Source organism: Grampus griseus (genome assembly GCF_964374135.1).
Source record: "Grampus griseus genome assembly, chromosome: 18".
Taxonomy (NCBI): domain Eukaryota; kingdom Metazoa; phylum Chordata; class Mammalia; order Artiodactyla; family Delphinidae; genus Grampus; species Grampus griseus.
The window spans coordinates 63,489,334-63,514,825 of NC_139012.1; the positions used below are offsets into that span (position 1 = coordinate 63,489,334).

Below are 25,492 nucleotides of genomic sequence, written 5' to 3' on the forward strand. Positions count from 1 at the left end.
CCACATATTCAAGAATCCATCTCTCAATGAGAAGAGAAGCAAAGAATTTGGGGCCACCTTTAACTTGCCACATAATGAAAGCATATGCAGTTATAAAAAAGAATGAGGATGGTCTCTACACTGACACGGAAAAACTCCCGGTTTTGTTGAGTGAAAAAAGCTAGGTGGAGAGCGCTGTAAAAAGTTTCTTTTGAGTAACACAGGAAGGAGTGGGGAATACAAACACCCATGTGTGTTTACTTGTATTTTAATACAGAAAATATAAACAAAACAAAAAACAATTTTGTCAACGAGAACAACGGGTGCACAGGTGTAGAAATAGGAGAAAGATATCTTAACATACGCCTTTCTATATTATTTTGACTTTTGAAGTAAATTGACAAAGAAAATACTTGGATCTTAAAAAAAAAAATCCAGAGGTGCTCAACTTTGCTCCTTTCCTCAGAGCGTTGGAGCTACTTGGGGAAGGAATAAGGGGTCTTATTTTTACAATCCTATAGGTTTCCAAGGAAATCTTCTGTTTTACCTCCACAATAGTTAAAATCAACCCAGCAAAATGGTCCATCAGTTATATGGTTAGTTACAGCTGGTAATATTGCCTACAAATTGTCATATTTGTGCTGGCCTGAGGGTATGGACAGGGGGTTTATTGTCCTTCATCGTCAAACCCAAACTACCATTTAAAATGCAGTTTAAAATGTTGAAATTGTCAAAGTCGAAGATAGTCAGGGGTGTGCTGGTTCATGAAAGCCAATTGTTAAATATTCAGGAGTTTTGCAAGCCATTTGTTAAAACTATTGGTAGCTTAAAATCAACAGGACGGCTGATTCCAGTATATAAACAAATCAATTTCAGGTTGCAATGAGTGTTAGGAATGAAAAACACAGGGAAGTGCGGCACAGAAGGAACTGGAGAGAGTGCTCACTTATACCAGGCCATCAGGCAATGTGGCACATGAAAATAATAATAGATTTCATCAGTGAGACAGGATTTCCACTCTCTTTCTATTTTTGTAAGAATCCATACAGACATGGGTTGTATAAGGATTTTTTAAAAAAAAATAGTTAACATTTATTGCACAGTACATGTGCAAGGCACTATGTGCTTTGCAAGCATTATCTTGCTAATCATCATAACTTTTTGATGTAGGCACTGTGATGATTGCCATTCTACAGAGAGAAAATTGAGAGTCCAAAGGTGGAAAGTGATTTGCACAAGCCAATAAGCAGCAGAGCCAGACTCCAAATCTGGTGGCTTGGCTCCAGTGCCCACTCATTTAAACATCTTGCTGGAAAGCCCATTACATTATTATTTGAAAAACTCAAACACATGAAGGAGAAAAATAAAGTCACCCATAATTCTAGTTCCTGAAGATGACCACTATTAACATTTTGATCTAAATCAGAGGCTTTCAACTGTTTCTCCACCCCGATCCATCTGAGGACTGTGGCTCACTTCTGTGAGTAACCGTGGCTCAGTCTGAACAGATATTGTCAAGGGTATGAAGACTGAAATCTGAAAAATCCCACATGTGGTTTTTATACAGTCTGCTCACTGTCTCATTTTATTTCTTTCAATAAAGGGCATGGTTTTTCAAAGTTCACATTGCCCACGATCAAGTGTAAAGAAGTTTGATATGTTTTTATTGGAATGGCTAATGGAAAGCTTTCCTGCATTGTTCCATCCCTACTGATTTATCGGTACTCTCACTGGCCAGCAACTTGCTTTACTTCTCTGAAGATGCTAAGGTATTATGGAGCTATACGCATACATGCAGTCACGATACGATACGTATGTTACCTGAAAGCATGGTTAATATTCAGATACACACACACAAACACACATACACTATTTTTTGCAAGAGCTGGGTCAAAATCAATTCTGATTTTGCCAATCACAATCACTTTGAGTCACAATCACAAGATTATAATAATATTTTCAAATGTGTTAAAGAGAAAGGCAAAACCAATTCCTTTTTTTTTTTTTTGCGGTACGCGGGCCTCTCACTGTTGTGGCCTCTCCCGTTGTGGAGCACAGGCTCCGGACGCGCAGGCTCAGCGGCCATGGCTCACGGGCCCAGCCGCTCCGCGGCATGTGGGATCTTCCCGGACCCGGGGCACGAACCCGCGTCCCCTGCATCGACAGGCGGACTCTCAACCACTGCGCCACCAGGGAAGCCCCCAATTCCTTTTTAATCAGAGGGTTTTTAATTTTTTTCTATCATAAGTTGATGGCCACGAAGATTTTGAATGGTTTTCTAAATGTATTTCAATATTTGGGAAGCTAAAATGACTAATGATTATATGCGTGAGTGTGTATTTCTGATGCTCATTAATCACAGGCAAAGTAGTAGACAGCTCAGGTTCAATTAATAAATTATCCCTGCAAGTCTGGGCATCTTGAACTTTCACAATGGCACTTGTTGAATCTGGGAAAGTGTGAGAGGCTTCTCTGTAAACTGATTTTTCTTTTGGTCAAATGCTTAATTTGAAAAACTTTTTGATGTGTGAAGAACTTATAATGAAGACAAATTTTTGTGTAAAGATATTATATGCCAATAACTTTAACTGATCATGGACATTAACCAGTTGAATCACATTAGCTATGACATATTTCGAGGCTGTTAACCTCCATTTTAGTTCTCCTTGATTTAAAATTTTTTTAATTCCTGATTTTTAATTGGTTTTCCCATTTTCTTCACTCTGATTTTTTCCTCTCAGTTCATTAGTGCTTGGTCTCTATGGAACAAGGCCTTGCTGTGATGGGGTGTGATTCAGTCTGGCTGGTCCCGCCCACGGGGTGATGTTCTTGTTGCTTTGTTGAGTGCCTGAGTGATCCATCCTTGAGCGATTTGTGACTTCGGTCTCCTTTGTGTTTGTCACTAGTGTTTTCAATCCTTTTCAATTCAGGTCTTTATTGAAGAAGATACTTTAATGATGTTTTTCATTCTTGCAATGCAAGTTTATAACGGTATTTCCAAACAAATGTGTTCAATAGAGATGAAAAAAGTCAAACTGATTTTTCCGTAAGCAGAAACTTAATTTTTTCCTAACGTAAGACGAAGCTGATGCTCTAAATGATTTTGAATCTCCTTAAAAGTTTTTCCACCCTTGAATAAGATAAAACAAGTCATGTTCAGAGTGGTGTTTATTAGTCGCTGGCAAATTAGTAGACGGTTCCTGACACCCCCCGCTTTGTTTGATTAATGTATTCTCTCTACAGTGGGGCCTCATTGGCATTTGTTGATCTGAGAAAGCATTAGAGATTCCTACATAAATCTATTTTATTTATTTTATCATATGCTTAGTTTAAAAAGTGTCTTATATAAAAGATGTCTTTCCTTTTTCTCAGTTCCCACTGGCATCAGCCTAGCCTAATCCAAGGCCATGACATCGGAGGAAAATTCAGGGGCTGCAAAGTCCACAGCCATGGACCAAAGCCCACTCTGAGTTTTCTCCTCCAGGACAGAAAAGAGCAATGGCCAGGATCTGAGGGCACTTTACTTTTTGGTAATATGGGTTCATTCCAATCCAGTCTGGGACACACTGAGTGAACCTTACTGCATGTTGCAGGCTCCAAACTAACCATTTGTTTAAACAGCTGGATAGTTTAGGTGAAAAATTCAGTTTTAACGTTTTTTTACATCTCTCCTGTTGAGTTCACTCCAACTATATGCATCTGATGTAGGTGCTTTATAAGGGTGCACGAGCTAGTATGCATCGGTTGAACATTAGGAGGGTGCAACCTGGTGGCCAAGAGCTAAGACCAGAGTTGGGCAGGGCCCAGTTCTTACCTCTGCACCTGTTTCCCCATCTATAAAATGTGGATAATCATGGCACTTACCTCACACGTGCAGGACTACAGCACGTGGCTGATGCCTGGCCTATAACAAGTACTGGACCGATAGCACCCACGACAGTATCACCACCATAGTTTCCCACATGAGCACCTATGTACCTAACACTGCCTGTTGACTGGAAACTGCTCTATCAGGTAGATACCAGGCTATGACCAGCCCCTCTTCTCCTTCAGCCAACTGGAGCCCTCCATGCGGGGGAAGTGAAACAAGAGAAAATACTCTGAGGCTTCGCATTTGGAAACCGGAAAACAGATGCGCAGAGCAGCGCCCACCTCTGTTTGAATTGTACACTGTAACAGGTTTTCTGATGCCACCTTTACAAGGATGAGTTAAGCAGTTCGTTGACATATCATTATCACGTTTTGAAGTTAAACAGCCACAGGATCTATGAACTCTCATCACGCAGTTAATTATTCCTGGATTTCTCTGTGCTCTTGAAACATATTCTATTTATTTAACCCTCCCCTGGGAGCGCTGGCTGCCTTTGTCCCCGTGACACAGCCAGTGGTGTAAAACCTCTGCATCTGTCAGATTTCTCCATGTGGAACATAATTGCCTAATTTCCATTTGAAAGTACAGCCCTGACATTACAACTACATAGACCCACCAGTGATCACAATGATGTCCTGACACCTACAAGGGGATGGAGGCGGAGGGGTGCCTGATGCCATAATAAATGTGCACCAGATGAATGCTTGCCTTCAGATGGACCAGGTCTGAGTTTACAGCTGCAGATGAAGTGTTCCATGGGAACAAAAAAAAAAAAAAAAAAAAAAGAAAAGAAAGAAAGAAAAAGAAAAGACTAAAGAAAAAGAAACCAACAGATTAGCATCAGCGTGAGTCTGGTGGAGCCAGATGGCTCTCTGTGGAAACGGAGCTTTCCCGCTTTCTTCCAGTAACCCCGACCAGCAGACAGCGAGCATGCTAAGAGGGGAGAAAAATGATCTCATGCCTCAGCCAGGCACATGATTCTCCTTCTTTCTCTCACACACAACTTGAGCTGAAGGAAAGTTGGAAAAGAAAAAGGGGTGAAAAAGAAAGGGCGGGGAAGTCAGGTTGTCATTAAGAACAAGCTGGTCAGAGCCCAAAGGAGGGTGAGACACAAGCCCCTGGCCAGGCAAGGCATCGGACAGCCAGGCTCAGATGCCCACGAAGGGGAGAGCCATGCCGAGGGAGGTCCGGGAGGTGGGAGGGACTCAGCCCATGTCCACCAACTTGTCCACAGAGGCTTCGTGTATAAGAGGCTGGGAGATGGGTTAAGAAGCCATGGGATTAAGCTCTGCGCTCCTTGGGGAAGGACGGTGGATGGTGTTTTCAAATTCTTACTAATGAAAATATCCGCCTCTCTCCGTGGGCTGGAGGCCAGGGTGTTTGTAATAGTCCTTGGCCTGCTGGACCAGGTCGGAAGCCGCACCAGCCATCTGCTTGGATCCCAGTCTTCTGTGCCCCTGGCCTGTGCCCTGAGGAAGGCACTGGAGCCAGACAGAGTTCCTGGGTAAAACGAACCTAACAGGTTGTAAGTGTGGGAGGGGACCTCCGAGGACCTAAGGCTGAGAGGAGGCTCATCCCAGCGTCACTCCGCCTTCCCTGCTGAGCAGAGCATTCACTGCTCATAAACAAAAGTCTGTGATCTGGAGTGACAGCCAGACCTTGGACTGATGCACCTGGGGCGGACCACCAGATGTTGGTGTCAGCACACAGCACTGGTGGAGGCCGGCAGTGTGCAGGAGTACCATGAGCTAATCTGCCCTCTGAGTGAGTGTGTACACACCCCAGCTTGGCACTGAGGCTCCCGAGGGCTCCCACCCAGAGAGGTGTGTCCCAGAACGAATGCTCCCTCGGGAGTGCCGGGGGCTCACGGAGCACGTTGTCGGCCTGGCTAGGTCTCCCTGGGCACCTGAAGTTTGTCTCCACCAGTGTTTACTCCAAAGAATAAATAGTAGGCTCCAGGGGGATGCCAAATGCACGATGTAGTCATTCAATTACAGCTGGAAAAGATTATTTTGATCCTAATAAACATGGAACAAAATCCTCTCCATTTTCAACCAGGGCTGGGGCACCTGCCTCGCCATTTCTGGCATCTTCGGTAGAGCTGAGCATTAAACTGGCATATTCTATCAGGGTCAAGGAAGCTGCCAGCTGGGAGCTGGGGCCACAGGCTCCTGCTTTTCTCCTTCCAAAAACAAAACAAAAAGCCACTACTCCACCAGGCAACCGTTTTGCTCTTCATCCCTCAGGCAGTGCTACCACCTAACTGCTCCTAGTTCTGTCTGGGCTGGCTTTCCTCCCTCACCGCTGAGCTAAAGGATTTTGAAAAGAAAGCACACAGGGAAAGTAACAGGAATCGCGAGCTGGATCATCTTTCCTTAGCCCCACTTTAGCAGTAAGACCACTTAACTGGAGCATTAAAAAAAATCACATTCACAGAGGGATTACTAAGCGTCCGTAACTCTTCTAAGGGCTTTGTGTATATGTCACGCAATCCTCATGACACCCCTTCAAGGCAGGTCCTCTGATTATCCCCATTTTACAGAAGGAACATTCAGACACAGAGATGATAAGCAACTTTCCCCAACACACACAGCTGCCAAATGGTAGAGCCAGGATTCAAACCGGGCTCTACCTGGCTCCAGGGTCCACACGTCCAGGCTGCCCTGACTTTTTTGATGTTGTCGTAATGTTGAACAGCACGTCTTCTGCTTAGGCTATTTGCCAGCGCCAGGGGTGTGATCTTGGGCTACTAAATCTCCCTGAGTTTGTTTCCTCATCTGTCAGTTAGGGACTGGAAACATTGTCTTATCATGGGGTTGTTGCCAAGAGCAGAAGTAACGTGTCACATGCATGCAAGGCCAGTGCCTAGAATTTGGTTATCTATAAATGTTAGTAGTTACTATTGTTGTAAATATCAAGAGCATCTTTGTGCTCCTGTATTTCACTGTGAGGCAGTGAAATGGGTGGCGCAGCTGTCACTAACCCCATTTTACAGGTGGTAAAATTGAGATACCAAGACATCAAGCAGCAGAGGCTGGCCAAGAACCCACATCTCTGGAGATTGCATTCAGTCTAATCCTGGCTTGTTCTGGCCCTTCTGAACTACGGGCCACACCACCTATTTCTAGACACAAGACACAGCTGTTGTCTGGAAGGACAGCAGAGCAAAGAATTCAGCTCTTTCCGCCTTCCCTTCCCCTCCTCCTCCTGAGATTGGCAGCCGACAGTCAAATCTGCCCTCCTAGGAACTGCTGAAGACAGTTAACGCCTCTTGGGACAAGTAAGGTCCCAGCAAGAATGAATCACAAAATTACGTGTGCCCTTCAGATTTTCCTTCTTACATAGGTTAAAAAAATACTTATTTTTTCACCATCACCAAGTGCAGATGCTAGACCACCAGACCGCTTCTCTGCCGCCCCTTGCCCCTGACCCCAGGCCTCTGAGAGCATTTCCAGCACTCGCCACTCGCCACTGCCCAGATGTCCCCATGCCGCAGGAAGAAGCAGTAGAGGGGCCTTCTGAGTCTGAAGGCAGCCGGCCAAGGGACCTGGTGGCTGGCGGCACTCTGCCTAATTTCCCAATCTTTCCTAACTCTGCCCTTCCGGCGATTTTCACATTTTCTCCTCCATTTTACTTTCAGAAAATCTCTGGGGAATGCGGCTTTTGTTCTATCGCTTCACATAATTCCCAGGGCTGGGAATGAAAATGATTTCCTTTCACAATCCCTGGCTGAGTGCCTTTCACATCCCGGCTGTGCTCTGGGGCGATTTATAAACTGCGGGGTCTGGGGCTCTTTCTTCCTCCTCTCTCCCATCATCATTTAGAATAAGACATTGCCCATGGCCAGCTCTGAGGTCAGGGTGTCCTCCGAAGTCAGCCACTGGGGCTTCTGCTCCAAGGCAAAGACTCAGTCGAACCACAGTGATGAGAGCAGGAGAGCCGTTCACTCCCGTCAGAAGAAAACAGAAGGAGGCCCTACAGCCCAACTTCTCATCCACGAGAACAAACAAGACCCAACGTCTCCAAGTATCGGGGTTGGCTTTGAACTGAGACTGTGAAAGCACATTTTCCAAACTTGTCAGGATTGTGTTTCATTTCTAGACCTTTATTCTCAAAGGGACAATGAGGAAGAGATGCAGCTTAAGAAGTCTTGAGCTGAGAAATGAAGTTACTTTTCTTTGCTGCCATTACACTGAGCAGGGGAAAAATTAACCCGAGGGGTTCGTGTTTCCCTGTCACAACAAAGCACAGAAACCAGACAGCAGCATGTCATTAGGAAAGCGATGTACCTTTGAGCTGAAGACCACTGTCCGTCAGCTGCCTCCACGGATTCCTGTCCCTCCACTGGACTCCCTCCGGGTGCCAACTGGTCAGAAGCTGAAACAAGACAGAGGGGTGAGCCGAACAGTCAGGCCTCAGACTGGTCCCGGGTCAGGGGCTCTGTCTGATCCCAGCCCCAGGGAACAGAGTGGACACCATGGGCTTACTTTGCTACCTCCTGAGCAAGAGAACATCTTCATAGCTGAGGCCACAAAGGTCCATTCAGACCTATCTGCCTTGTTACATCTTTTGTCTGAGGCTGTGTCATCTTGTTGGTCACTTACCAAATCTTTACTCGTGCCTAACTCACATAACAGCATTGAGCCTCCATACCTGCTGCCCTGTGACTGTCTACGAGGTCTGAGCATCCATACACACAGGGTTCAGACCCAGTGCTGCCATGGTTCATCACTAACCTCTCTGGGCCTCGTTTGTCCTCATCTGAAAAGTGGGGAAATAACGATTATACCCTCCTCCCAGGGTTGCCGTGATAATTAAATTAGATGCCTTCTACAAAGTGAGTACACAATGCCCCACACACAGCACAAACTCAAAGAAGCCAATTCTTATTTCTAAGTATGGGAAGAAGCCCATGGGGAAGGCACCGAAAAAGAACCTGGGTCTGTGAGCCACAACGAGGAGGGAGGTAGCGGGACTCGGAAGGAATGGAAACAAGGAGGCTGGGTAGAGACACATCTCCTGCTCACCCTGCACTTTCATTTGGAGAGGTCAGCATCGAAGATTTTAAAGTAATCTATATTCCCATTTCTCTGTCTCTTTTTTTTTTTTTACACTAATCATTGTTCCAGAGACGCTCAAGTTCAGAGAGGCTCCCATATTTGATTTGAAGCTCCAGAGTTCTAAAAATTAGGAAATGCAGGCGGGGCTTCGTCTCCAACCTTCTGTCCCCAAACGAATGAATGACTTCCTTTGACATTAGGGGCTGTTAGCACCTCCCTTCCTCCTGAACCTGGATCAGTGATTACCTCTGTTTTAAGATCCTAAAAGCAATGGGTAATTTTTAGCACAAAACAATCAGATGGAGGCAAGTTCAATTTGCTAACGGACTGGTCACTAATGAACATAATTGATGACACATGTGGAAAAACGTGGGCTACTGGACCTTTCCCCAGTCTCTCCCAGGCTCAGGCCCAGGATGAGGTGAGAATTTGGCGGATCTAGAACCATGTCACTGGGGCAACTCTGGGTGATGATTCATATGGAGTATTTTGCTCGTGCAGAAGTTGGGGCTAAACTGACAAGGTTCATAAACCCCTCAGATGTGGCATTTGTATAAGGTATGGGTTTCGACGGGAGCTGGCTAAGTGGAGTTTTCATTAACTACAGGTTCATTTGCGCATCGTGGCACATCCCACCCCACTCCAAACACATGCAAAAGACTGACTCCTGCTCAGCAGTATTTTATGCTCTTTGGAAATAGATTATTCCCATATGGGGTGGGATTTTGGTTTTGTTTTTTTGCTAATTCACTACTAGTCTTTTTCCAAATACCCTTTATCCCTTTCACTTTGAATTACAGAGTTCATTGCAGTATTGTTTTTCTTTGAGATGTAAGCCCTATTATAATTTAAAAAGGAATTGAATTTTTCAAAAATGGAAACATTCAGGATAAATGATAAGGACAGTATGTTTGAAAAGTCTGAGTTCAGTTTTGTTTTGGCACCATCGCAAACAAAGGAAAAAGGAACTGATTACAGATGGGAATGTAGGGTTTTTTTCTACTGAGAAAAAGTAGTACTACCTCCAGTTTGCCCATCAGCATCAGAAAAGGGTTCAGCCTCCCCATCTAGTGTCTCCCTGTGCCTCAGCTCCTCCAGATGTAACAGGATACTAGACCATACATCCGTCTCCTACTCAGCTCACAGAAATGTTATAAGAACCTATGAGAGAAAATCTCCACAAAGTAGTACTGTGATCACAGAAGTTATTTGGTTTGTCTTTGTACCCCAAGTAGGGGTTACCCTAATAAAAATAAAAAACTGAACAAGAAGGAGTTGGAGTTGCTTTAAAAAAAAATAAAAATAAAAAGAGGGAATATAGCAAAGAAAACTGTCTCTTTACCTATCGACAGTCAGGCTCTGTTTCTGATGTGCTCCTGCTTCCAGACGGCACCAAGATTTCTTTGTAACCAGGATGAATAATCTATTTTCTGGTTTAACCTCTCACAAAAAATTTTGGACGTAAACTCAACACTAGGAAATAATATTTCACAAATCTCTCAGTCTCCCCTTTATGCAACACCTCTTCATGTTTTTCTTCCAATTTCTCTTCTCAAAAAATTTTTCAACTTAGCTTTTCACCGCTGATTCCGTTCTCTTGCATCCACAGCACAATTTTCTCTCTTCTAACCTGGCCGTGTCTCATTTTCTCACTTGTGTCTTAACCGTGGTCCTCCTCCATATCTACTCCCATTTCACTCCTATGAAACTCTCCCCTTTCTCTCCTTGAGAAAAAATCCCCTGATTAATAGTGAGAGAAAGACGACCAGCTAGGATTGTGTTGGGGAAAGAACTGAGATGGCCTACTGAAAGCTGGACAGGCCAAATTTTGAGTTCATGCTGCCTGACAATTCAAACGAGACTTGGTCAACATGGAATTGCAAGACTCTCTTGGAATTTCTACACATATATATTTGACATTTTACCCCAGTGCAATTCCACAATCCAGATGGTGGAAGAATTTCCTTGTTTACTTGAGATAAATTCTCATTCATCGTCTTTTGCTCCCATGAGACCCACTGCTCACAGCCCCTGAGGACTGCCTATTAGGAGCATCATTTTGCTACAGTTTAATGCTCATTATCGGGCAGAGTCAGGAAATGCAGCATTCTGGCTAATTACGTTTTCTGACTAATTGAGAATTACAATGTACATCTTCCATGGATTACTAATATCTAGCCACCAGGAATAATCTAAATACCAAAGCTAAATTGAACTCGGTTAGTCCTTCTTGGAAAATTCAGAGGCAACTTCAGAATATCAGGGTCATCAGAAATGGATGCAAATGTGCAGAAGTACAAGATAATTGGGGTTTCATTTGATACAAAGTAAATGTGGCTTTTGGTGTGTAGCACCATGGGAAATAAGTGTACCATTTCAAGCACATTATTTTTTTTTTATAAAACTCGAAATGTGTTTTGAAATGTTTTAAATGTTTAAAGGAAACAAATTCATCACCTGCTAATTTACCAAACAGTATATGTGATAATCCCAATTCTGTAACAAAAAGTACACATGTACACACATACCCTCACACACAAGTCTGGGAGGATGGGCACCAAAATTTTAACAACAGCCTCTCTGGGTGATGGAATTAACAGGTGCTTTTGTTTTCTTCTTTCGGTTTATCTGCACTTTCTGGTTATAAAAAATAATAATTCCTTCTATAACGTAAATGAATAAACAATCCTTAGTTGAGCAAACTAACACAGCCCAATAAATAATTAAAAGCAGCACAGAAACCCATTTCAATGTAGATTAAGAATGGATTAAATGAAAAGAGTGGTAGCAGAAGAAATCTTCCCCTGTTTGGAAAACAGCCATCACACATGCTATGTTGTCAAATGTGAACTTGGCCGGGGGGAGGGGGGGGAGCAGTGCATAAGTGATAGCAAGGTGGAGTCTGGGAGAACGCTGTTGTCTTGGGGAATATACATGGGATTTGGGTCATCGCCTGGACGTTACAGGCAGGGCTCTGTGGTCATAAAGGATATGATAGGATTTGGGGTTACAAGAAGGGATTCTTACTTTTGCAATTAAAATAATTCCTTGTCTGCATTTCTGCATCTGTTTCTAACCTCCTAGATAGAATCAGATATGGGAAATCACAACTTGGTTTCAGTACTGATTCTCCCCCAGTGGGGAGGGGGCTTGGCTGGAGCCTGAAGTCAGACTCTGTCGGGTCTCCCCAGTACCCTGTCCCGGTCCTTCCCAGCACAGGGACGGTTGCTGGCCTTTCTGTCCCACCCCACCCGTAACTCCCACCCTGCCCTGCTCCGGCCTTTACTCTGCGGGGTCTCCACATGTAAGGAGCACCTTATCTCCTCCTGCTTGGTTCCATCAGGGTTAATTTTCCAATAAATCGACCTGCTCTGGGGGGAGGGCAGGCTGACCGCACCATAGTGTTCATGGGTGTGAACAGAGAAAGGAGCCATGGATGCTAGAAATATTTGTGGAGGGAGACACCATCAGTGAGAGAATTTTATCCTAGTGATGAAAAGGGTTCAATGGAGTCTCCACACTTGGGGGAGGGGTTGCCATTCTAGGATCACCCACCCCCTTGCTTCCTATTTCTGTCCATGGGCAAAAGAGGCCATGCCCTGGAGGAACTACATCTCCAGCTTCCAGAAGCCCCTGCATTCTCCAGGGACCAGAGCAGAGGCCACATCCTTGCCATGCCCATTCCTGCCGTCACTTGCACGTCCTCTAAGAGTCTTTCAAGTCCTCGGTGTGTCTCCAGCCTCACCTGTGCTCGCTGTCAGCCCTGTAACACCCTGCGCTCACCTTGCCTGTGGCTCTCCTTCTGCCTGCTGATCTAAAGCTCCTGTGTGCAGCAAACCAGTATTATATTTTTAACCCCTGTAGCACCACTTAGAGTTTTGTGCCAAGCCTCACATATTTGTTAAGTGAATGAATTCTCAACAATAGGGTCCCTAAGTGATTAAGCAGTCGGCACACCTGACCTGTCTTCAGCACTTTACAGCTTTCGGATGATACACAGTATCTCATATGTTCCTCAAAGCCACCTCCCTCGTAAAGCAGGCACTCTATCACCTGTGCCTTCAGGATGAGAAAAATGAAGCGAAGAGGCTGAGGCTCACCCCAAGTGACACAGCTGGTGACTGGATATCAGGACCTGGATGCAGGCCCAGGAATTCTGATGAAGGGCCAATGCTCCTTCCACTATGACAACGGTTCCTGAGCCCAGCAGCTCATCCGACTGCCCCGTGGAGGTGGCTGACCAACCAGAGCGGAACAAACCCTTTTCTGGACCTGCTGAGTCACTCTCTGCACAGGCCCCGCCACCTGTACTGTCAACCACGGGTGATTCTGATGCCCTCCCACCCACGGCTGCCTCCCACCCACAGCTCTGATGCCACATCCCGGCCAATGATACCAAAGCTGACAACCAGTGACTTTACCCAGAAGTCGCATGTTCCTCCAGTATTTACCTGCTGATTTGTAAAGAGTTCATTTACACCTCCCAGGATCTTCCTTCTATGGAACGCTGCTGGGTTAACAGGTCAACTTCTAGAAAGCCTGAGGTTAAAATTGGCTATGCCATTCATCAGCCCCAAGTAGAAGAGACTGGGAAAGTTTGACAGCCATGCTTATGAAGGCCTCAGAAAAGCTGTTGAAAAGCTTTGGAGCCGAGAACGAGGGCCCAGGTTCCGCAGCCGGGCTCCAAACCAGCTGGATCTCAGCTCGTTGGACACGTCTGGGAAAGGCACTTGTATCGTCAAGACTCTGTAAAGCCAGGGGCAAGGACCCTGGCAATTAAGTGACCACAAACCCATCCAAGAATTACCCATGGGGGTGGGAAAGTTCTTCCTGTTGGGAAGAGTGAGTAAAATATGAAGGGAATCGGCAAGTTCCCCAGCAGGCACGCTGCTTAAACTCAGTCAGGAGAGAGACCCTCAGCACTGAAGTTCTCCAGAACGATTAGGAATTGTTGTAAGAAGTCCTCCGAGCTGACTTAACCTGCCGTGAACCCAGCAAGTGGACACCCACGGCCTGTGATTTATGGGGAGGAGTCGCCTCCAGGGAGGAGCCCGGGCTGCCTGCCTAAGCGCCGTATGCGGGTCAGCCTGGAACCCATTATGATAATCGTTGGGGGAATCAGCTTGGAGACAAGTTGAAGCAAGTTGAAATTTGAAAAACACATTAACAGGGGTCTGAAGAGATGCCAGAAGAGCCTGCCAGCAGGGACAGCTGGAAGGCCAATTTTTTAGTCAATACTGAAAGGTGGTTGCTTAAATATCCGAGTCAAACACATGATTTCTCTCCGGCTCAATACTCCCGTTTAATTGCGCTGGGGAGTCTCTCCACTGACACATCTAACACCCAGATACAGAGCGGAGTGAAAGAAAAGCGTGTTATTGAAGTGCAAATGAGGTCCTGGGTGGAGCCTGCAGGCCTGGGTCCGGCTGGAGAGGTTCCTGCCGCCCCGCGGGCGGGCGCTGGCTGGGCTTCCCGGCGACCCCGGCAGAGAGGGCTGAGGAGGGCGGTCCGTCTCAGCTGCCCTCATAGAGGGCTCTGTGGGTCGCGCCTCGCCCCTGCAGCTCCACGGACTGCCCAGGCCCCAGGGGAGTCTTCAGGAGCCAGGGTTCTCCCAGGGAGAGGGAGGCATGGCGCTGGAGCCCAGTCAGAGGGAAATGCGTGCCCCTGCGGAGCAGTCGCAGGCCTGGCCAGCAGGTGACAGCCTGGTGGGGTTGATCGGTGAGGAAAGCCTCGACTGGCGTCCTGACGTTGGGAAACAGGCTGGTCTCTGAGGTATCGAGACCCAACAGCCTGACCTTTGGAGGGAGTCCTGCCAGACTAGTGGTGCCTGATGGGAACCCTTTCCCAGGATGACGCCCACAGAGGGGCCCAGGACTGGAGATGAGAGTTGGGGCAGCCCTCACCTACCTCAGAGCTAAGCAGGACGTTATCAGATGTAGCTAGAAACCCAGGAGAACTGGGACCTCAACCAGGATGAAAAGGAAAAGACAGGCCCTGGGGGCAGGTGACACGAATCCCTCAAGGCAGAATCAGTGATAAGAAGAAGCCTGGCGAACTGGAACTCAGAGCACCTGCAGAAGCCGTAAATGCACTTCCTGATTCAGTGGGTCTGGGTCTGGGGGGCTCGCCTGAGGCCCACGGCCCAGCTGGCTTTGTCCTCATTTCCCCAGGCCTCCAGCTCACGGGACACGGTTTCCCATTCACCCCCAGCGTGTGAGCTATTCCTTGTTCACAACTCCGCTAATCACACCCAACAATCAGAAACCTGTTCAGGTGGGGCTCAGAGGATCTGACGCAAACATGGCTGGGCCATCCTGAAGCCAAGAAGTCCAAGTGCAGCTGCCTATGCCTGGGGGAACTCTGAAATCGACCTGGTCTCTTCCTGAAGGAGGGCTCCCATGGATGTGGGCTGCCGCAGACAGACAGCCTGAGGAGCGTCTTGCTTCCTCCACTTGCTGGTTGTGAGACCGTGTACAAATTATACCACCTTTCTGAACTTCAAGTTTCCTGCCTCTCTTATGGGACTAGGCACGGGACTGGTGTAGCACAGGACTTGCATCAAATACGATCATGTGGGTAAAATGCCCAGGACAACCAATATCAGTTCCCCCCACCCGCCAAACTGAGGTGGCCTCAGGTTCCCCTTCTCTTGCTGTTGGGTTTAGTTTTTGTCCAGGGAAGCAGCAGTTAAACGAGGTACTGCATCAGGGTCCCAGGGGAGAAATTTGTCTCTCACCTCTTCGCAAGAGGCCAGCCCTGCCCAGCCCTGTTGGTTTCTCCCATGGAGGCACCCCCTTACGCAGCAGAAGTTTGAAAAACGAATCTCTTCGCCTTCCTGGAGCAGGCGTTCTTAGGGCTCCCCCTGAGCTGTTTATGGAGCAGCCATTGAGGAATACCAATGGCAGAGGTCTTCTCCCCTTGGGTGTCCCCATGGAGACCCAGCAGCTCCTAGCTTGTCCCATACTTCATGCTCACACTTCTTGTGTGTAGATAGGGAAGCGCAAGGCCAGGCTTTCCACGGCTCTGCCCACCTCCCTGACTTCGTCCCCTCCAGCTCCCTTCCCCTCCCATCCCTCTCTAGACACACTGGCCCTCTTACTATCCTGTGAACTTGCCAAGCTTGTGTCTGCCTTAGAGCAGGGTGCTGCCCGGAAGCCCGCAGCTGGAGAGCCGAGTGCTTGCCCTCCAAGAATGCTGCCCCCTCCAAGAACCCTTCTTAGCCCTCTTCTCCATTACTCAGTTTTATTTTCTTCTTAATGCTTATCACTACCTGAAGTGATCTCATTTATTTTGTTACATGTTGGCTGTCTCCCTCTACTAAAACCCAAGCTGTGTGAAGGCAGGGGCCTCATGTGTTTAGTCCAAGGAACATCACAGATCCCACATAATGCCTGGCCTCCACTCTCTGCATTCCTGGAGCATCAAGAAACATTACTGAATGAATGAATCTATGAATGTTACATTCCAACTGTAATAGCATTGGACAGCTGTTCAGGGCGTGAACACTGTCAGAAACATGTTAACTGTAAGCAGGTAGGGAGCGGGGAGGGGAGGAAAACGCCTCTGGGTGATGGCAAGAAGTCTGCTTTGAGCTTCTCATGCTCCAGAATCCAAGATTCTACCTGCCCCCAGATCAGAGCAAGGGAAGTTTTGCTCTGTCTCCTTTCACTGGAATTGAACAGAAGGGTGCTGGTCATTCCCTCAACCTCATGTTCTGGGATCAAACTAGAGGGAAGTGTACAGGCACTGGGGCGGTGCCCAACGCCAAGGGCTCAAGCGACACTCAACCTAAGAGACGTCTATTAAAAAAAGATAGCTAACTCTTTGCAAGGATTATTAAGCTGTTCTAACTCTTTACGTGGATTGTCTCATTTGTCTTATGAAATTGTCTCAGTGACCAGGGATGGTTCTTGAAAGATCCCTGGGACGCGATCCTCTGTAACAGACACACACTGCTGCTTTGCCTCAAAAGCTTAACTCCACCGGGATCACCGAACCCTAAATGGGGTTTCCAGAAAGGGAGAAGGAGGCAGTGGCAGCACGAAGCCAGAAAGGAGAGGGGGGCGGGCCTGCTGCTACAGTGGTTCGTTCTGCAAGCCCGTCCCTGGTCCTCCAGCACTCCGCTGGGACCCCACTGGGTCAGTCCTGAGAAGGACTCCTGAGAGCAGTCGAGGGTAAGCATGAATTGAGAGAAACCCTCACTTCCACCGCCTTCAGGGACAACGAGGAAAAGAGGGTCCCGGCGCCGGGCTTTGTGGTGGGGTCCATGCTCTGAGGTGTCTAGGGGAGCACCACGCGGTACCGGGAGGTCTCCAGCACCCCTCCCTCACAGGCAGCGCGCCACCGAGGGCACCGCGTGCAGAGAAACTTCATTTTGTGGGTTCACGGCGGCTAATAAGTTTTTCTGAGGATCACAGGTTCTTTTGGAGGGGGCAGGGAGGGCCCTTTTCATAATGAGGGACTCCCACTTGGGACACTTGCGGTGGGGAGCTGGGTGGGTTGAGGGACCATTTTTAAAAAAGCTTCCTCAAAACACAGAAGCATCCTGCCCCGGGGCCCCAAACTCCACCTGAGCTGCCCCACTCCGGCCCTTTCCCCTCCCCGGTAGCCGGTCCTCTGAGGCCGCGGCAGCGCTGGGAGGCTCTCTAACCATCTGGGCTACTCACCGCGGGCTGGTTCACTCTTGGGGAGCAGCTGCCGGCTGTCTGCGGACCTCATGACGGCCAGAGTTCCGCTGTCTCGACGTCCCTGAGCACTCGCTTCCGCAAGAAAAGCACGAGGAGAAGGCCCCCGAGCAGGCGCCCAGGCGGGGCCTTCCTAACTGCCGCGGAAGGCAGCAGCTCCGAGGCGCTCCTCACGCAGGTCACGCACGGAAGACCCGGAAGAGCACTGCCCAGGCCCCGCCCCCAGGGCACGCCCGGCTCCCCTCCAGTTCAACCGCTCGGCCTTTCAGGCCTCCGCGAGGCACCCAGAGCCCGTGGGCGTCCCCCAGGGATGACCTGAGGGAGGACGCAGCTTGGGAAGAGCACCCCGCGCGCGGCAGTCTTTCTGTTTCCCCTTCTCCATCCCGGGCTCTGAGAGGCTGATCCAGCCGCCTGGGGGAATGTCCCGTGGCCCCTGGAGGCTCACGGGTCACATTCTCGGACGCCTTGGACACTGAGGTAGCAGTGTCAGCACGGGGTCTCCCCTGAGGGATCCCGGCCTTCCTGTTCCTGCTGGAGCTGCGCCCCGGTGCGGATGTGGGGAGGGGAGGGGAGGGGCAGAGACCCCCTTCCCCAGAGCTTGACAGCCAAGACTCAACGTGGGAAATCCTAGGCTGATAGGGAAAAGGTGAGGGAAGTATAGACAAGCATGAAAAATAAATAAATAGAGATGGGGGCTGACATCCGCCCAGAGAAAGGGGTGACTTTCCTCTATTATAAGCTATAACCGGGGGCTACCTACCCCCTACCTACCTGGGTGCCTTTTCCCATTTTGCACCAGACACTGTTTGGGGTCCGGGAGGGGCTGTCCCGTCCGCCCTTTTCACATCCTCTCCTGTCCTCTTTCTCAGGGTCCATCTTGAGATTTTCAACCAAGACATCCTTACTCATTTCTGTTTTGTTTCCAGCTCAGAACTGAAAGTGGGTTAGATCCTACTGACACAGACCATGTTCTAGAATCCTGTTTCTCAGATTTCCAGCTTGAGAGCCACCCGCAGCGGGGGGTCTGGGAGGAAGTGGTCTCGGGTTTGAGCTAGGAACACCTAGTTTGTTAACCCTGTACAGGCCTCTGTCCTGTGGGGAGGACCAGCTGGTGAGAAGGACCGGCGATGTGGGTGGGTGAAGCGCCCAGAGCCTAGAAATTCAGAAACTCTAATGAGGGTGGCTCCTGGTTCTTATTAGCCAAAGCTATTTCTACTTTTTAACTTAGGTCTTTCTATCTCAAGTGTCTCCAGCAATAAGATGTGGCCCAAACCAGTCACAGCTCACAGGCATGCTAAGGTGAGCTGCTATCGGAATGACAGCACCACCAAAACCATTTAAAAAGCTTTCAAATTTCTATCTCTTCGTTGGTATAGCCCCACTTTTAAAAACAGTAACTATAATTCATTTGTCCCAAAGAGACATCCTTCCTAAATTAGCTACGTAAACGAGGAACCTCTGGATTTAGAGATTTTCCTCTGCAGGCCCCAGGAGCAGCTAAAGATTAGCTTCTGTCAGAATGAATCCATTTCCTTCACCAGTTTGCTTCAGAGGTTCAGGAAGGTTTGCCTTCGGCTACTGAGTCTCCCCTTGAGGTCAGCATTTCCCAGCATTAACTAGGGCGGTTGTTAAGAAACCCTGACCGTGTGGGGGGATGCGCTCCTCCATACAGCTGAAGGAGGCCTCTTTGGTGGACTCCCGCCAAATGGTGTTTTAACCTAAACTCACTCTCTTGCCGTCACTGGAGCCAGGTGAGTCACAGATTTTGTCTTTCTTCCCTGTTTTCAAAGCCAACAGACAATGAGGAAGGTGGAAGCTGCCAGTGTGTGAAGAAAGCCTGTCTGGAGCCTCCCTGGAGGCTGAAGAGCAGAGGGAAATCCTCCCCCTGCTGCAGGAGGGGCTGAGAGAAAAGCCCCTTCCTTGGACAGGGAAGAACCTTGAAAACAAACGCATGAGGGACCCTTTAGGCTGGTTCCATTAGGCCAACTCAAGAGACATCCTAACATCCAGGATGCAACAGAAGAGTGTTCAGGGCAAACTGGTCGCACAGATCCTCAGGGGCTGTTACCAAATGGAAGGTTGCAGCGTGGGCATGGGCAGGGATGGTACCCACGCTGGCCCTCAAACCCAAGGAGCTCACTAAACGCAGCTGAAGTTGTTAGTGAGGAAAAAAAAAACATTCAGCACAAATGACAAGGCTTATCTTTTTTGCTTACCCTCAGGATCAAGCCGAGTTTGAGGTCTCCCCATGATCTCATCCTCTGAAGCATTCAAGTTCTGGATCACAAAGTATGTGGTCATTTTCCCTTTCCCTTTCACTTCAATTTCACCCCTCTCAATTATTTAAAAACCTTGATTTTCCAGGGCTCTGCCCAGAGAAAAGAAAAATGCCCCTGATATCCAAAGATCGCAGGTCTGCAACTTGAGAGTCAGCTGCAGTGGGAAGGGTGATGCGAGAAGAGGAGTACAGGGAGGGGACCATGCAAAGGGACAGGGCTGCGGGATGACTACGAAACGTGGAGTTGCTTATGTATTTACTGGCCGCTGAGAGATGCTGGAGACAAACCACAGAACGGTGCAGACCAGCAACGTTTCAGATTCATGGCCAGCTGCCTCAGCCAGGGCTCAGCACTCATCAACCTTCCCTCGTCCTTGGCCAGTTTTGTGGAGACTGCAGACCTTCACCATGCTCATCACATTCCCGCATTTAGCACGTGCCCTCCCCACCCTCACGCTGCTGACCATGCCTCCTACTTCGTGACGTGATCCATCCACAAAATTACAACCCTTAGAGTGGAGACCCTGCACCTTCTCATCCCATTGACCACACCCATCCTTTCCCCCAACCTGAGAGGATGTCTTGTTCAAGGGCATCCCACCCACGCTCCCTTCCTACCTCCTCAACACTTGGCGCCCTGGACCACCTCTTCCCTTATCTTCAGCTCCCTCTTCACTTGCCACCTCCCCTCAGCCTGCCAGCACGCCAAGGTCTCTTCCATCCTAAATAGAAGTAAAAACCGTCTCACTTGATTATCTTCTGCTTTAATCCCATACAGACACAACTGCTGTTGTAGCATGAAAGCAGCCGTAGATAATATGTAAATAAAGATCCTGGCTGTGTTTCAATAAAACTTTATTTACAAAAACAAGCAACAGCCGAGATACGGCCTGTGACTATAATTTGCCAATCCCTGAACTGCACCATATGCTCCTTGAGAGCAAAAACTATCTTATAGTAGAGGCTCAACAATATTGTCTGCCACAATGTCCTCTGTAAGTGTGGCATGGAAGGAAAAACACAGGCTTCCTCCACTACCCCCATCTGGTGGCTACTAGGCACTCTGTACGTTCTGGAAGAAAAAGGGACAAAGAGAGGCATGAATAAGTGAATGGTTACCTGCAGGCCCTGGGGCTAAGATGCACTTTGTTGGGAAGCCCGTGACTTTCCATCCTACAGACTGTATTCACAGTGTCACCAAACAAGCAGTTCCGAGGCATCTTGTCCCCCATGACACCTGCCAAGACTGGTGCCGTAGGGATGCCCACTCCGATCTGCAGAGAGAACCTCACTGAAAAGGGACCATCAGATACTCTTGTTTTTATTTTTAAATTAAGGTATAATTTACATAAAAGGCATACATAAAATGCAGACCTTAAAGTATTTAGCTCCACGAGTTTGGCAAATATCCCTGTAGCCACCATCCAAAATAAAATACAGACTAGGTCCATCACCTTTGCAAAATTATCTTATGCCCCTTTCCAGTTAAGGTCCATCCCTCCCTGCAGAGGTCACCACTTTCTTATTTCTCCTCCCAGAGATGAATTTGCCTGTTCTGCAACTTCACATAAATGGAGTCATATAGTATATTCTGTTTTGTATCAGACTTCATTTATCCAAGTCAATGTTTTTAAGATTCACCCATACTGTTATATGTATCAGTAGTGCATTCTTTTATTTCTAAATATTAGTCTACTGTAAGAATATATCACAATTTATTATGTCCAGTCTTCTCTTCACAAACATTTAGGTTATTTCCCATTTGGAGCTGTTGTGAACATTCTTTTACAGATCTTTTCATGGACGTACATTTTTCATTTTTCTCAGGAAAATACCTAGAAATAGAATTCCTGGATCACAAGGCAGATGTATACTTGTATTACAAATATTTTTCCCATTCTGTGATTTTTATATATGCATTTTCCTTAATAAGCAGAAATTTTTAATTTCAATGAATGTATTAGTTTGCTAGGGTTAACAAAATACCACAAACTAAGTGGTTTAAACAACAGAAATTTACTTTCTCACAGTTCTGGAGTCTGGAAGTCCAAGATCAAGGTGTCAGCAGGTTTGGTTTCTCCTGAGGTCTCCCTGCTTCGCTTGCAGATGGCAGCCTTCTTGCTGTGTCCTCACATGGTTTTTCTCTGTGCACACACATTCTTGGTATCTCTTCATGTATCCAAATTTCTCTTCTTATAAGGACACCAGTCAGATTGGATTAGAACCCACCCTAACAGCCTGATTTTGACTTGTTACCTCTTTAAAGGTCCTATCTCCCAATACAGTCACATTCTGAGGTACTGGCGGTTAAAGCATCAGCATATGAATTTCAAAGGGAACACAATTTGGCTTAGAACAATGAAGTTAACCACTGTTTTGCTTTCATAGTTTGTGCTTTTTGAAGCACTAAGAAATCATTGCTTACCTCAAAGTCATGAAGCTATTCTTCATATTTCCTTCAAGAAACTTTATGGTTCTATCATTTAGGTCTGTAATATATACCAAATTAATTTTTATAAATGGAGTGAAGTAGGATTGAGGTTCATTTTTCTTCCCATATGTATATTCAATTGTAACAGAACCCACTTTTTTTTTTTTTTTTTTTTTTTTTGTGGTACGCTGGCCTCTCACTGTTGTGGTCTCTCCCGTTGCAGAGCACAGGCTCCGGACATGCAGGCTCAGTGGCCATGGCTCATGGGCCCAGCCACTCCGCGGCATGTGGGATCATCCTGGACCGGGCCATGAACCTGCATCCCCTGCATCGGCAGGCGGACTCTCAACCACTGCGCCACCAGGGAAGCCCAGAACCCACTTCTTAAGAAGAGATTCCTTCTCCACTCAACTGATTTGGTACCTTGGTCAAAAATCGATTGTCCTTAAATAAGTAGTCAATTGCTGGGCACTATATATTGCACCAGTGATCTATTTGTCTATACTTCTGCCAATTCCACTGTCTTTATTACTGCAGCTTTAAAATAAATCTTGAAATTAGGTAGTGTAAGTCCTCCAATTTTTTTATTTTTCAACATTTGAAACAGTCTATTTTTATTTTCCAATTTGTTTATCCTTAGTATATAGAAATTCAACTAATTTTTGTATACTGCTCTTATATCCTGTGATCTTGGTAAACTTACAAGATCTGGTAGTTTACTGCAGTTCCTATAGGATTTTCTAGGTGCACCATTGTTTGGTTTATGAATAAAAATAAATTTACTTTTTCCTTTCCAATACTTATGTCTTATTTTTCTTTTTCTTGCCTTATTGCACTGGGGTGGGGATTTTGGTATATTTGACTAGAAGTGCCCTTCTTTGAATTTACCCAATTTGGGTTTCTTTAGCTCTTGAATATGTGGGTTGATATCCTCCATCAGTGTTGGGAAATTCTCAACCATTGTCTCTTCAAATATTTCTTCTGACCCATTCTCATTCTATTCTCCTTCTAGTACTCCAGTGCACATATGGTAGCCCAATTGATATCCTGCAGATCTAGGATGCTCTATTCCACTTTTTTCACCCTGTTTTCTTCTTTATGTGTCAGTTGGAATAATTTCTATTGCTCTGACTTCAAAATTCCTGATCCTTTCCTCTACTGTGTCTAGCCGCTTTTAAGCCCATACATTGAATTCTTCTGATTTCTGACATCTTGGTTTTCACTTCCATGGGATGGATAGATAAGTAGTGTATATGTATATCTCATCAGTTCAAATGTGTTGTTCCCCTTTTCCAGCAGATTCTTTAAAATATTTATCAAAGTTATTTTAAAGACTGTCTGATAATTCCAACATCTGGCCATCTCTGGATCTGCTTCTATTGACTATTTTTCTCTTGGCTACACACCACACCACCATTTTCTCATTTCTTCTTACAGCTCATATTTTTAACAATTTAATTGTATAAAAGTACAGTGGAGACTGAAATAGGTAATATTTACCCCTCAGAAAAGTTTATACCCCTTCTTCTGGCAGACTGCTAAACTGGAAACTGAGTGAATTGAATCTGTATTTTAGTTAAGTCAGGGCTTTTTCCAGAGATACTGTTAGATTCCATTCAGCACTTTTTTCTTTTTAACATCTTTATTGGAGTATAATTGCTTTACAATGTTGTGTTAGTTTTTGCTGTATAACAAAGTGCATCAGCTCTATGTATACATATATCCCCATATCTCCTCCCTCTTGCACCTCCCTCCCACCCTCCCTATCCCACCTCTCTAGATGGTCACAAAGCACCGAGCTGATCTCCCTGTGCTATGCAGCTGCTTCCCACTAGCTATCTATTTTACATTTGGTAGTGTATATATGTCAATGCTACTCTCTCACTTCGTCCCAGCTTACCCTTCCCCCTCCCTGTATCCTCAAGTCCATTCTCTACGTCTGTGTCTTTATTCCTGTCCTGCCTCTAGGTTCATCAGAACCATCTTTTCTTAGATTCCATATATATGTGTTAGCATATGGTATTTGTTTTTCTCTTTCTGACTTACTTCACTGTGTATGGCAGACTCTAGGTCCATCCACCTCATTACAAATAACTCAATTTCATTTCTTTTAATGGCTGAGTAATATTCCATTGTATATATGTGCCACATCTTCTTTATCCATTCATCTGTTGATGGACACGTAAGTTGCTTCCATGTCCTGGCTATGCAGCACTGGTTTTAAATATTATGAAGGCTGGATCAGGACTTTCTCTCCAGCAGGACATAGGATCTGAGCACCACCAAGGTTCTGAGGACGTCCTTATGCTAACCCCAGCCAAGCTTCCAGAGCTTTGTGAATTGTGGGAGATCTCTTTCTGCTTTACAGCCCAACAGTGAGATTTTGGGCTGTCTCCTTGTTCTTCACTCCCACCTGGACTCTCTGCACCTTGGGAGATTTTTCTCTACCATTCTTCTCTGCCCCCAGACTTCAAAGGGTCATTGTAGTGCACTAGGTGAAGGTCAAGAGCACCTCAGAGCAACTTGTCTTAGTTCTCCGACTCTAACATTACCCTTCCATGGACCACGGCCTTGCATTTGGGAAAGGCCCACACTCCTCTAGAACTGGTGATCTCTCTCAGGTCTCCTCCCCTATCCCTAGCCTTTGACCAAATGAACCTATGCATTTGGTGAAGACCTGTGGGGAAAAAGTTGGTAAATGGGTACTGACTCTGTGGCTAGAACTTAACAAAGACAGGCTCTTTGGGATTCTAACCTGTTATTCCAGCTCCAAGGTGGCCATTAAAAGTTCACTAAACTTTTGCCGTGGAGCGGCTGGGCCCATGAGCCATGGCCGCTGAGCCTGTGCCACAACAGTGAGAGGCCCACGTACTGCAAAAAAAAAAAAAAAAAAAAGTTCACTAAACTTTAGACTGGTTTCTTCTTACCCTCACCTCTGGTAGATTACTTCTCCTGGGGCTCTACAAGGGATGAATGTAATCAGTCATGGGTGTCCTCCTCAAAAGGGTTTGCCACTTTCTGGAATTTGGTTCATTTATATTTCTTTGCTATGTGATTTTTAAATTTTTTTAACTACTGGCATGGAAACAGAATTCTCTTGCAGCTTTCAATATCCCAGTCAGACTTACTTGTCTTTTCATCTTTTCATGCTAGATTTTCTTTTCCCTAAAATAAGATTATAAATTTCTC

At 46.6% G+C, this 25,492-nt stretch overlaps 1 protein-coding gene across 1 annotated transcript in view; it reads right to left on the bottom strand.

Moving 5' to 3' along the window:
* LOC309835915 (guanylate cyclase soluble subunit beta-2-like) overlaps positions 1-25,492 on the bottom strand; it is a gene marked incomplete at both ends in the record, with an annotated part of 63,924 nt that overhangs the window by 10,744 nt on the left and 27,688 nt on the right. Inside the window, 5 exon segments of the mRNA XM_082675632.1 lie at positions 8,140-8,227; positions 17,577-17,669; positions 19,811-19,937; positions 19,941-19,962; positions 20,992-21,146. Coding sequence (XP_082531758.1) covers positions 8,140-8,227; positions 17,577-17,669; positions 19,811-19,937; positions 19,941-19,962; positions 20,992-21,146 — 485 coding nt within the window.